Source organism: Miniopterus natalensis, chromosome 2 (assembly GCF_054644295.1).
Source record: "Miniopterus natalensis isolate mMinNat1 chromosome 2, mMinNat1.hap1, whole genome shotgun sequence".
NCBI classification, from domain to species: domain Eukaryota; kingdom Metazoa; phylum Chordata; class Mammalia; order Chiroptera; family Miniopteridae; genus Miniopterus; species Miniopterus natalensis.
This window is the reverse complement of record NC_142082.1, coordinates 99,611,225-99,625,671: the sequence shown is the minus strand read 5'-3', so window position 1 is coordinate 99,625,671 and position 14,447 is coordinate 99,611,225. Positions and strand designations below refer to the sequence as shown.

General features: G+C 36.9%; 1 protein-coding gene across 1 annotated transcript in view; it reads right to left on the bottom strand.

The window, feature by feature from the left end:
• Window positions 1-224: 224 nt before the first annotated feature.
• The window catches only part of UBL3 (ubiquitin like 3), a 64,609-nt gene continuing 50,386 nt past the window's right edge, over window positions 225-14,447 (bottom strand). Inside the window, exons 3-5 of the mRNA XM_016209456.2 lie at window positions 11,849-11,935; window positions 2,197-2,274; window positions 225-1,884 (exon numbers count right to left, since the gene is read on the bottom strand). Of these exons, the coding sequence (XP_016064942.1) occupies window positions 1,832-1,884; window positions 2,197-2,274; window positions 11,849-11,935 (218 nt within the window). The 3' untranslated portion in view covers window positions 225-1,831. The remainder of the gene's footprint in view (window positions 1,885-2,196; window positions 2,275-11,848; window positions 11,936-14,447) is intronic.

Here is a 14,447-nt window from a genome sequence, read left to right as displayed (position 1 = left end):
AACAGTTTAGTGATAACAGACTACATAATTCTATCCATTGTTTTGACTGTACAAATTAACCAGATTAAATATCAAAGATACACTGTAAATAACTCCCAAAACTAACAAAAGAATAGTAATTAAACAAATTTTTAAAGATTAAGAAATAAAAGACAACTGTAACATAAATGACAGAGCTTAAACAATTATCAGCATAATGAAGACCTTTAAAATGACCACCAAAATGCACTAGGATATTTTTTTATTTAGTTTACAGAAAGGATCTATAAGTACAGGTTGCAGAAAGAAAATGTTTAGTGCTATTTACATTCAGTTTTAAAACTCTGCTCTATACAAATTTGTCAGTATGAACAATATTTTTGTAGACCTACTGCATATAAAGCCTTTTCATCAACGCATTAACAATGAATAAAATAACCTGATTACCTTTAAACAAAGCTGACTATCTGAATCCCTTTACACTTAATGTTTGTAAGGACTGTGGACACTTATTTAAATACAGAACATATCAGCCTGCAACTTCATTTTATAAAGGCTAAAGTTATTTATATGGAATATTGTTCTATATACTACACGCCAATCTATATTTAAGTTCTATAGTTAGGTATTTTATAAGTTTTTATTAAATATAATCTACACATATTTGTAATTTCATCTAGGAAGAATTTCTTCCCAGTGAAAAAATATAAAATCTTTTATATTTTTACAGATTTAGATGAAACTAGCTCATGCTTTAGTGCTGTGCAAATTGTTTTTAGCATATCAATTTTTAAATTATTGATTTAAAACAAAAGAATTGATTTTAATACAATTGCAAGCACTAATATCAAATGCAAACTACATAAAGAAAGAAGTCAGTTATTATGGATAATTTTTTAATTTTAAGAATTCATCTGAACTCTCAAATGAGTAAGTGTGACACTGGACACAATTATAGATGAGCAAAAATTATGAAAAAATTCCATCTACTGATATTCAAATACATAAAATTGAACAGTAAATGAGGTTTTCTAATATTTCTGCCCAATCATGAAAGTCTATGAGTGATTGGAACTTGCCCCCCCACATTAAGGCTAAGAAACGCACTCACCCCTTTTGTGCTGTGTGAACAAGCACTCGGTTACTCATGACTGAAGAGTGCATGTGTTAAAGGAAAACAGTTCGCTCATCAGCTCACCACTGAGTGCTTCAAACACCAGACACATCTGTTTCTTCACTTGTTGTGGTGAAGATCATCACACCCAGGTTAGTGTCTGTGCCAGTGCAGCAACCACGGCTGACTTGGGTAGAATTCACCCAACATTTTAGTTTCTTTTCCATTTTTTCCCTCTCCAGTTGGCCCAGTAATTAACTTCATTAACTGCTGAGTGTTTTCCAGTGTGGAATTGTATACATGAGTATTTCTAGGTACCATAAACTATGCTATATAAATTCTGCTGATGGAAAAAAATAATGTCAAACTTTTCTAGTGCAATCTGTATTTGGAATACTTGATTTGTTAGTTCTGATGACAAAATTTTTGTGGCAGCAGAAAGGTTTCTGCTATGAAAGGTAACTTGTTAACTTTTCCCCTGGAGATTGACTGCATTCGAAAACCAATATTTTAAAACTGCTCAATATAAACAAAAATGCTAAGAGTAGAAAATCATAATGAAAAATGTTCTTGGTTCTTTTTACTTTCATGAGAGAAGATGAGAATGTTCATGTGATCATTCAGTCCCATGGCTTTACAGGCAGACTTTCTAAGGGTTTCTGAAGCAATGTTGAGTTTCTTCTGTCCCAGCAGCATGAAAGACAAAGACGACATCACATCACACTTTGCAGACAGTGTTTACAGGATTACACAACAGTTACTCTCTCCAGTCTTCTCACGATTCCTCTGACCTAAAGAAAATAAAGAAAAGTGTTGTTTATAATAATGCTCCAATAATGACGGTGGGGGGAAGGGAGACACCCAAGCATTATAAGAGATAGGGTTTTTTTTTTAAATGTTTGCATTTTTTCAATTAAAAGCTATAATAAATGCTTTTAATTTTAGTTTGTTTCCAGAATGTATGGTTATTTGCTTAACCATGTTCTATTCATAAACTATGAAAACTTCCTTTCCCTAAGAATTCTTGTTCAAGAAAAACTGAGCCATTTTTGAATGCCTGTCTCTATGGCTCAAGTGAGACCATTCTCTAGTGGCTGGCTTACCTTGAGAGTTTGGCTCTGGCAATGTCTCTCTGGCCACCAAATGCATCACTGTTGTTTTGCCAAAAGGAAGTTTTAATGCTGTGTGAAAACAGAAAACAATTTGTTACATATTCATCAACCTATTGAAATCACTAACCAGAACTGAAACCATTTTAAAAACTGATTGCTTTTTGTGTGACTTCCTCAACAGATTAAACTGCTTCCTAGATAGAGCATCTCTTAAAAAACAAAATTAGGTTAATATTACCAAAAACAATTTTTACATTTCAGAAGTTCATCTATGGCCATTAGCTTGATACATAAACTACACTGTTTAAGGAAGGGGCAAAAGAAAATGCATGACTGTTTAATATTGGAAATAACCTTTAGAAGAGAAAAAGAATTAAAAAATTGTTTTGGAGGGCAGTGACTTGGTGATCCAGAGACACATCTGTTACAGAGGCAGTGCACCAACCACAAGGAATGACATTTCATGGACAAGCTAAACTGGAATTCAAGAGCAAGGCTCCTGGCTCCAGGTTCAAGATGGTGAAGTAGGAAGATACTAAACTCACCTCCTCTCACTGACACCAAAACTACAACTACATAAAAAATAGCTATCACTGAGAATGACCTGAAGACTAGCAGAACAGATTTTCTCCAACTATGCATATAAAGAAAAAGCCACATTAAGATGAGTAGAAGGGGCAGAGACTCAGTCTAGTCAGGACCTATCCTACCCCCATTTACCACGCAGTGACTCACAAGTGGGAGGGATATCACAACTGTGGAGGTCCCTCTCCAAAGAGTGAAGGGTCTGAGCACCAGCCTGGAGAACCTGCACCAGGAAGAGGCCACCCCCATAAAATATGACCGAAAACCAGTGGGGCTTACATCTGTGAGAGCCAAAGGGCTATAGGAAACCAGCACAGAGAAAGCAATTTGAAAAGCACCTGGGTCATATGTGAAGGTGACACAATGACTAATTTGAGGGCACATGTGCTGGAGAGAGAGAGATCTACTGAAACTTTCTTTAGGGACAGGAGTGCTGATGGGCTAGTTGGTCTGCAGCTGGCCAGTGCCATTTCTGACACTCTCCATTAACCTTGCTAACAATGGTCATCCCACTCTGGTGTTTCCCTGAGGACCCACCCTGCTGCCCACCCCACAAAGGGGCTCCTGCCCTGCTACAACTGGTGGGCAGCCTTAGTTGACACCAGCACACTGCAGCGTGTCTGCAATAGTCGAGGCTGCGCCTCGCAGCCAGCCACACCAAAGAGCTGCCCTGCACACCACAACAGTTGTGGCCAAGCCTCACAGCTAGCTGGCTAGGAATCAGCCTTGCCTGACAGTGTGTCCTTAACAGTTGTGGACCAACCACAACCGGAGGCCACACTAGTCCACACCTCTGGAGCACCTGGCTCTGGTGACAAGAAGGGAGTCCACCCCTGGGCCCTTCTCAATTAGATCACTTTTTCAAGGCCAAAAGATGTAACTGATCTACCTAATGCATAGAAACAGACAAAATGAAGAGACAAAAGCATATGTTTCAAACAAAAAAGGGACAAAACCCCAGAAACAGTTCAAAGGAGGTAGCTTACCCTTTGGCTCTAGGAAACAGTACATGGGAGGTAAGCTATGTACTAGATAAAGAGTTCAAAGTAACAATCATAAAGATGCTCATCAAACTCTGCAGATAGTAGAAAACTTCAACAAAGAGGGAAAATGATAAAAACCTATCAGAACTGAAGACTGTAACAACTGAAATGAAAAATACACTAAAGGGAATCATCAACGGATCAGATGATGCAGAAGAATGGATCAATGACCAGGAAGACAGGATAGTGGAAATCACCCAACTGGAAGATCAGAAAGAATGAAAAAGAATGAGGAGAGCATAAGGGACCTCTGGGACAACATTAAGTGTATTAACATTCGTACCATATGGGTCTCAAGAGAAGAGAGAACGGGACAGGAAACCTATCTGAAGAAACAATAGCTGAAAATGTCCCTATCTTGGTAAAGGAAATGACATCCAAGTCCAGGAAGCAGAGAGAGTTCCAAACAAGATGAACCCAGAGACCCACACAAAGACACATTATAACTGAAATGTTAAAAGTTAAAGAGACTATTAAAAGCAGCAAGAGAAAGACAGTTACCTACAAAGGAGCTCCCAAAAGACTCTCAGCTGATTTTTCAACAAAAACTTTGCAGACCAGAAGGGAGTGGCATAATATATTCAACATGATAAAAGGGAAAAGCCTATAACAAAGAATACTACACCAGGCAAGGTTATCACTCAGAATTGAGAGAGAGTTTCTCAGACAAGCAAAAGCTAAAGGAGTTTATCACCACTAAACCAGCATTACAAGAAATGTTAAAGAGAATTCCTTAAGCTGATAAGAAAAGGCCAAAACTAGAAATAAGGAAATATATGAAAGAAAAGAAAATTCCACTAATAAAGGCAAACATATAATAAAGATAGTAGACCAACCACTTATAAAGCAAGTATGAAAACAAAATGGCAATGAGTACCTACCTATCGATAATGAAATGTAAATGGATTAAGTACTCCGTTCAAAAGACATAGGGTGGCTGAATGGATTAAAACAAAAGATGCACACAATGCTATCTCTAAAAGACTCACTTTAGATATAAAGACACACACAGACTGAACGTGGATGAAGAAAGATATTCCATGCAAACGGAAATGAAAAGGCAGCTGGGGTAGCTTTACTTGAAAACAAACACTGTAACAAAACACAATTGTATGACATAATAATAAACGGATCAATGCAACTAGAGGATGTAGTACTTTTAAACATCTATGCACTTAACATAGGAGCCCCTAAATATATACAGCAAATGTTAACAGACATAAAGGGAGAGAATGACAGTAATACAAGAGTAACAAACACTGTAACAAAACACAAGTGATGGTTCCCCCCCACCCCCACTTTCATCAATGGATAGATCATCCAGACAAAATCAACAAGGAAACATAAGACTAGATGGGCTTAATAGATATGTACAGAACATTCCATCCCCAAACAGTAGAATATACATTCCTTTTAAGTGAACACGCATAGTCTCTAGGATAGATAACATGTTAGCCCACAAAACAAGTCAAGCATATCAAGCATCTTTTTCTGACCACAATGATAAGAAACTTGAAATGGTAATAGGAAAACTAGAAAGAACACATGTGGAGGCCAAACAATATACTACCAAACAACCAATGGATCAATGAAGAAATCAAAGAGGAAATAAAAAAATACCTTGACCACATGAAAATGGAAACATTACAAAATCTATGGGATGCAACAAAAGCCATTACAAGGAGGAAGTTTACAGCAATACAGGCCTACCTCAAAAAACAAGAAAAATCTCAAATAATCTAATCTTATACTTAAAGGAAGTAGAAAATAAAGCAAAGCCCAAAGTTAGTAGAAGGAAGGAAGTAATAAAGACCAGAGCAGAAGTGAATGAAATTAAAGTTGTAGACCTTTCTCTGATTTCAAGCTATACTACAAAGCTATAGTAATCTAAACTGTATGGTATTGGCACAAAAACAGACAAAAAGGTGAATGGAACAGATTAAAAAGCATAGAAATAAACCCATGCTTATATAATCAATTAGATTTACAACAAAGGAGACAAGAATATACAATAGAGATAAGTCTCCAATAAATGGTGTTGGGAAAACTAGATAGCTACATGCAAAAAAATTAAACTGGACCACTTTGTTAAACCATAGATGCAAAATGATTCAAGACTTGATTTAAGACCTGGAACCATAAAAGTCCTAGAAGAAAACACAGGCAGTCAACTCTTTGACATTGGTCTTAGAAATACATTTTTGGATGTGTCTCCTCAGGCAAGGGCAACAAAATGAAAAATAAATAAATGGGACTACATTAAACAAAAAGCTTTTATACGGCAAAGGAAACCATCAATACAAAAGTGCAACCTAATGAATGGGAGAAGATATTTGCAAATGATATATGTGATAAGGGGTAAATATACACGTGAAAAGATGCTCATCATTCATTATCAGGGAAATGCAAGTAAAAAACACAATGAGATAACATCTCACGTCTGTCAGAATGGCTGTCATAAAGACAAGAAACAACAAGTGCTGGCGAGGATGTGGATAAAAGGGAACCCTCATGCACTGTTGGTGGGACTGTAAATTGGTGCAGCCACTATGGAAAATAGTGCAGAGGTTCTATAAAATTAAAAACAGAACTACCATATAATCCAGCAATTTCAGTTCTGGGCATTTATCTGAAGAAAATGAAAACGCCAATTTGAAAAGATATATGCACCTCTGTGTTCACTGCAGCATTATTTACAGTAGACATGATATGGAAGCAACCTAGGTGTCCATCCATAGATGAATGGATAAAAAAGATGTGGTACATATATACAATATAATATTACTCAGCCATAGAAAAGAATGAAATCTTGCCATTTGCAACAACATGGATGAACCTGGGGGTATTATGCTAGGTGAAATAAGTCAGAGTAAGACAAATGCTGTATCATTTCACTTATATGTGGAATCTAAAAAACTAAACAACTGAACTATCAAACCAAACAGACAGATATAGAGTTACAAACTGATAGTTGCCAGAGGATTGGGTGATGGGGGGATGGGCAAAAAGCTGAAGGGGATTAAGAGGTACAAACTTAAAGTTATAACAAATAAATCATGGGGATATAATGTACAGAATAGGGAACACAGTCAGTAATATAGCAATAACTTTGTAAGGTATTGGACAGTTACTGGACTTCTCATGATCACTTCGTAAGGTATATTAATGTTAAATCACTATAGTATACACCTGAAACCGATATAATATTGTATGCCAACTATACCTTAATTTTAAAAAGCTTTACATTCCTCACCCTAGCCAGTTTGGCTAAGTGGTTAGAGCGTCAGCCTGCGGACTGAAGGGTCCCGGGTTTGATTCCGGCCAGGGGCGTGTACCTCGGTTGCAGGCTCGATCCCTGGCCCAGTTGTGGCATGTGTGGGAGGCAACCAATTGATATCTCTCTCTCTCTCTTTCTTCTTCCCTCCCCTTCCACTCTCTCTGAAAAACAATGGAAAAAATATCCTGGGGTGAGGATTAAAAAAATAAAAAAGCTTTACATTCCAGAATGAAAAAAAGTCTTCTTTTAAATTAAGACTACTTTTTGTAGATACAGGAAAAAGTTTATATTGAGACATTTGTTTCTAAACCTAATCATGTGCCAGTCACTTAATAAAATTACTGTACCAAACAGGCCATTATAATGTAGAAACAGAAGAAATGACACAATTTTAAACGTTTAATATCAACCTTGTATTCTTCAATTAGAAAATAAGTTTTGTACAAGGTGACTTTAAAAGAATCATCATCATCTTGGATTTATTAATAATCACTCTTTTCTAATAAAGTCTTTAAAAGGCTTTTCTCATTCATAAATAACAAATGTTTAGGAATATTAAATATTTCAGACAGAGAGAGTAACATAAAACACCCATTTACCCATGAACCACTTAAGCAAACACAAACATCTAGTTTCATGGTAGATTCCTTTGCTATTCTGTGTTTAGCATTAGAAGGTCCGGCATATCTTACTTCTAGAGTTATTCATCGTTGTGACCTTTGAGTTCTGACATCCCAAACTACTTGCTCTTCACTAATTACAAACTGGAGGCAGGCTTATGACCATTACTTAGCAAGTATGATCCTCCTGCTACCTGCCTTTTCAGTCTTGCTCTGTTGGATGATAGTCAACATGTGGATTAAAAAAGAGTCCCAATTATCTTCAATATTATTAATATTTCATGTAATCAAGGTGAGTTTCCATCTTTTTAAAAATTAGCTGCCCATTATTTGGTCTATTCTCTTAACTTCTGAAGTTCAAATGAAACATGATGGCCCACAAATACACATGGTGATAGAAAAAGGAGGGCTTTTTTTGGATAATCTTCTGGGCCTGACTTAACATTAAAATGCAAATCAGACTCTACATTATTAAAAATTTCACTAAATGTCCTGGGAAAGCCTGATGAATTTAAAATGTACACATGCCCAGCTGTGCATCACAGCCATACCATCTTGTTGACTCTAGTGCACCAGGCCTGAGTTAAAAACCACACCTCTGCTCCTCACCAACTGTGAAAGGGGTTGTGAGTTATTGACCCCCTCCCTAAGCCTATTTCCTCCACCTAAATTGGAGATAGTAATTCCATCACCTGCCCCTTAACAGTTCTATTGATTAAATGAAACAATCCACGGAAAGTGCTTAGTTCAGGGCTTGACACAAAGAAAGCATTCCGTATGTTACCATGGTCATCATTAACATCAGTGTTTTGAGACAGCAGGAAAATAAATCTCAGGAAACAGGTCAGAGAACTGGGATGGCAATTTAGAGAAATGTTGGACAGGCCTGGGAAGCTGCTGAAGGCTGGCCACTTGAAGCTAAAACTTGGATTGATGAGGACTATGATTTTCCTCTCTATCTGAATTTTAACTAGAAATAGAAGATACTGATACAGCATCAAAGGAGCTGAAGGAAGAGGGTACGAGGATCTGAAATGCTTTGTATTTCCTTCACTGTGGATGCTTCTGCTTTCTGTTGACACTGCATAATATCCAGAAGGGAGGTTTTCAACCTTCACATGAACATCACCCAGGACTTCAATTCAGTAGAAGATGGGAGATGGGGGAGGGGAAAGAGGGCATGCAGAAATCTGCTTGTTAAAATGAGTGTCCAAGTGAGTTTCAGGCTCACTGGCTCATCCACATTTTGGGAAACACTGATCTGGAATGTACTGAATGTCAAACCTGTAGCTGACCTTCTTTACCCCCAATTAGTAAGGCTGTTATCACACCTTTTCTTCAGTAGACTGAAATTATATGCAACAGATCAAAAAAGGGGATTCAAGACTATGTTTTAAGAAACTTGATAACCAAAAAATTTAAACCTGAAACTTATTAAACCACAAAATTTCAACAGTGGCAGACAATGTCCAGGTCTCCTGGTTTAACATCCACATAATGACTGACCCGCGCCCATGGCTGTATCCCCACTTCACATTCACCCACTGCTTGAATGTCACCAATAACAAGGATCTCACTCTTTCCCATGGATATCCATTCTTTTTTTTCAAATATATCTTTATTGATTTCAGAGAGAGGAAAGGAGAGGGAGAGAGATAGAAAGAAACATCAATGATGAGAGAGTCATTGGTCGAGCCCACAACCCAGGCATGTGCCCTGACCGGGAATCGAACCCTGATCACCTGGATCCTAGGTCGATGCTCAACCGCTGAGCCATGCCCGGCCGGGCTCCATTCTTTCTTTAGGCAGCTCTTCCTGTTCAAATATTCTTTCTGGTATTGAACAGAAATTGTTCTACCTTTGGCTTCCAGCTGTTGGTCCTACATCTAATTCACAGGACTACAGAGCAAGTCATAAGCCTAAGCCTTCCCCACAGCAGCCATTAGAATATTTGAAGATAGTTGCTATGACTCTGTGTGCTGTCTTCTTCATTATTCACATTCAAGAACAAAGGAAGACTGAAAAGAAAAGTTGCAACCAAAACCTTTACCAAACATCCAGATATACTGGAATGTCTACTAAGGCCAGAGATGGTTTATTTTGTTTTTCAAAACACTGACAGTACCACAGTATGACAATACTTACAATAAGTCAATCTGTTAATTGTTCCAAAACATTTTCCCCAAAATACTAAAATTTAGACTTTAATAGGAATGAATCAATGGTTTGAGTTTAACACAAGTTCCACAATCTTTAATATGAAGTTGGAACTGTGGGGACACAACAAAAGATAAAGAATTCAGTTGGTGGGAAATTGCTCACATAGATCAATACTCAAAGCAAATGGAGTCTCAAGACTCATTCATGTAGTCAAGAGATTACATTCATTCAGCCCTGGAAGATGTGTCTCAGTAGTTAGAGTGTTAGCCTGCACACCAAAGGCTAACACTGTGCCGGTTCGATGCCCAGTCAAGGGCACGTACCTTGGTTATGGGTGAGCTCCCTACCCTATTGGGATGCATGTGGGAGGCAACCAGTTGATGTGTCTCTCTCACGTCGATGTTTCTCTCTGTCTCTTTCTCTCCCCTCCCACCCTCCAAAGCAATGGAAAAAATATCCTCAGGTGAAGATTAACCAAAAAAACAAACAAACAAACAAAAATTCACTCAACATTTAGCCATCAACAGTACAAGAGCTTATATGAAACACAGACACTTAAAAAAAGACTAAAACATGGCATGGCCCCATCCTTAATGAATGTGCAATACACATTGCTAATACCTACTGTGTAATATATATTGAGCTAACAGTCAATTCTTATACTAAGAGTTGGTCCATGTAACTACACAAAGAGCTATAAAAAGAACTACAAACCAAAAAAGCTGTATTTGAAATGGCAGATATCTCTTAGTAGATAGCAGCACCTTTTAGACCAGTTACTACACTGCCACTGAAACTTGGTTATGTGTGAAATTGTATCCTGAAATGTTCTACCTACTTGATATTGTTAAACTCATCATTTGCACTTATCTAATTCAGACCTGATCACACTGCATTTTAGCAGTGGATTTTATCTGTTTCTATGTAACACTAGAGCACCTTGAAAGATTCCATCTTGTTAACCCTGTAATCTCCAATTGTTTAGCACAGTGTTGGCACATAGGAATAACTATGTGCTGAATTCATGAATGAAAATATTCTACTTTTAAGGAAAAACACACTAAGCATTTCATGTTAGTTTTAGAGATAAAAGTCAGACTGTATTTAAACAAAGATGTATTAAAGTAGATTATTCATTTGCCTACAAACTTCTAATGATCAGAATACTTTTGAAATACATGTGCTAAAAATAAAACCAACCCTGCTGATGGTAGAAAATGTACCCATAAGAGGGCGCCATTGAGCTACATTTCTCTAATCACATGTAAAGAGTAGTAATAGCTACTGTTATTAGTAATTACTGTTAGTAGTAATGAGGACTGTTCTAAATGCTTTGAGTATATAAACTAATTGAACCCTCCCACCTAGGAGGTAGGCACGATGGCTATTCCATTTTACTATGAGGAAACTGGACACAAAGCAGTTAAGTTGCTTGCCTGAGGTTATACAGCCAGTGAACAGTGGAGCTGGGATGCAACTTGCACAGTCTGGCTCTAAAATTTGCTCTTTCAGCCACTGCGAGATACTGTCTCTCTAATGTTACTCATTATTCTTGCATGAACGGCCATTACATCAGTTAAAGTCAAACTGAAAACATTCCTTCATCATTATATTTGAAAACCACTTATCAAAAAACTTTTCCTAGTTTTGTGTATTTGGCTTTAACTTTAAATATTACATCTAAATTATATTATCCAGAAGTAAATAAAATAACATTTATAAAATAGGACCTCTACCTATAATGGGATAGAATTTATTTCACAAGGTAGTTAACACCACAATGATAAAATTAAATTTAACAGAATACAAAAGGTAAAGAAGTGGACATCAAAAAATAGGCAGAATTTATATTGAGTCTGAAGTTACAGTTTTTTAGTAAAATCCGACATTAGCATTAAACAAATGGATAATGCTGTCACGAGACAGACAGTAAATCCCATTACAAAGGCGACTGTTACCTCCTAAGGTGACATTTCCGTGTAGAAATCGTCCTTGATAAATAAGGCGAAGAATATTTGGGCTGCTGACCTGCTCTTCTTCCCAGTCTGAAAAGAACCAGTGAACTGTTAGGTGTATTTCAACAGAAAATTAAAATACTGTTGCATTGCTCTACACTTCTGATCCAAATCAGACAGACTACATCAAGGAAGACACTTGGAGCTCCAGCTTAAGTAGAACAGGGAGTGCTCATACAGTCACTGTGGTCTCAGTTCTTGCTAGTTCTTCTTAAACAGTAAGAGTTGCAGGAAGACTAGTTTTTGCTCTTTAAGAACGCTAACAAGTGCTAAAATAGAGCCCTGAAGTTTAAAAATTAAACAAAATCGAGCTGCGAAAAGTCTAATTCTAGGTAAAGAGGAACGTCATTTGAAAATTAATTTCAATTACCAGTAATTAACAGAGAATATTCCAATATTCCAATATCTGTACCTGTTAAAATACATATTTGAGGCTAGAAACGGTGTTTCACAAAGATTTTGAAAAGAATTAATATATTGATATAGAGAATAACAAAAAGTCACACTTCAATAAAACTGGAGAACAAACACTTTAAAAGAGAATAGCAAAAAGAATGTTTTACTTTTGAACAACAGTGACTTATTACTTCATTGTCCTTCTGAAGCCATTAATAAACATAACAGAAGATACAACTTTAATGCCCTTTACACCAAATACTCAGAAGAAACTTGAACCCCCCCATATATTAGAAGGTACTATGAAGCTAGGAAAGTGCACAAAGAATGTCAAAGGACATACAGGTGGGCAGGATGAGTAGCAGAATAGTTCATTTTAGTGGTAATTTATGAAACTCTACTCTGTTAAAATGATGGTGTAAGGACACTGCATGTGATAGGGATGGGGTCAGTAATATTCACTGGCTTGTGGATAAAATTAAGCTCTGATTTTTTTTGTAAATGTTTTTATTGATTTTGAGAGAGAGGGAGAGACAGAAACATTGATGAGAGAGAAGCATCAATTGACTGCCTCCTCACAACCCCCACAGAGGATTGAGCCCAAAACCTGGGCATGTGCTCTGACCAGGAATCAAACCAGTGATCTCTTGGTGCGTGGGCCAACACTCAATCCTCGAGCCACACTGGCTGGGTTTAAACTCTGATTGTGATAAGAGATTTGAGAATTCCATCATTATCTTTCTCAACAATTCTAATATGACATGTTTATTTCCTATAAACTCCTATTATCAGATGAAAACTGTCAACACAAAAACTAGTTTAAAATATTCAGAAGTGATAGCAGAGAAAGGGGGTAAGTAGAACACTTTCCTTTTGCCTTTTTTGTATGTGTTCAAAATAATGAATATGAATTTGATAAAACCAGTGCCTCTCAGTGACTCAGCACAACAAAAGTGAGTAGAAAAATGAATCTGTAGTTTCTCCCTCCTCCCCTCCCCCCTCCCCCGGCACCTCCTGCCTTTTTTCCTGTCCCTCTTCCCTCCCCCTGGCATGCCTTCATTCCTTCTGACTCTAGTGCTCCCAGATTCCTCCTGTTCTAGAACAAAGGTCAAATAAGCCTGGAACACTTTTGTATGGATTACTCTGAATCCACCACATCCCAAATTATGGTTTATTAGAATATTTCTATATTTCTATGGAAATGTACTATAGATATAAAGACAAATGTCAGTAATTATCTAATTCACAGGTAAAAATAGTCTAAAAACTATTAAAGGAATTTTTGAGCCACAGAAACTTGAAGCCAATATTTCATTATCTTTTACAGTATCCTGATTTCTGCATATGCCACTAGTTTAATATGCTAACTCCCCTTCCCTCTCAGAGGATCTGAAATTTAGAGACCTGTAGAAGAACAATGCTTCAAGGAGTAATTTCAGCCACCAGTAACATATATTTAGTAAATTATATTCTGGACCTCTCACCCAGTTAACAGCTATGGGTGTCACTATTCCAACTATTAACAATATTCAACTAAACTGCGTAAGACTATACCAAGAAAATCCAATTCCTTCCAAAAAATATATTGTACAAAGTATTTTATTAGACTAAATTAATATTTACTACAGTTTTATTATTAGCACCAATAAATATTTACATTTACTGACCTTTGGGGCATTATGTATACAATGTAGAACTAGATTTTTAACTTAAATATTTTATATAAAATAAAAATTACATTATTTATTTTTATTCTCTACATTGTCTAAATTGTTGAGTACAACTGACAAAGTGAGGAAAGGCAGGGTTCAAAAACCTTTTTGCCCTGGCCAGTGTGGCTCAGTTGGTTGGGTGTTGTCCTGTACACCAAAAGGCTGCCAGTTCAATTCCTGATCAGGGCACATGCAGGAGTTTGTAGGCTTGATCCTGGGTAGAGGGCACATGGGAGGCAGCCGATCTATGTTTTGCTCTCACATAGATGTTTCTCTCTCTCCCTCTTCCTTCCTCTCTCTCTAAAAAGCAATAAAAAAGAAAAAATATTTAAAAACTTTTTTTGTGGAAATAAATACCGTGGGATTGATACAATCAGTTTCCAATGGTAGATGGTTCATTCATTTGGGCAACTATTTATGGCAAAGACCTGCAC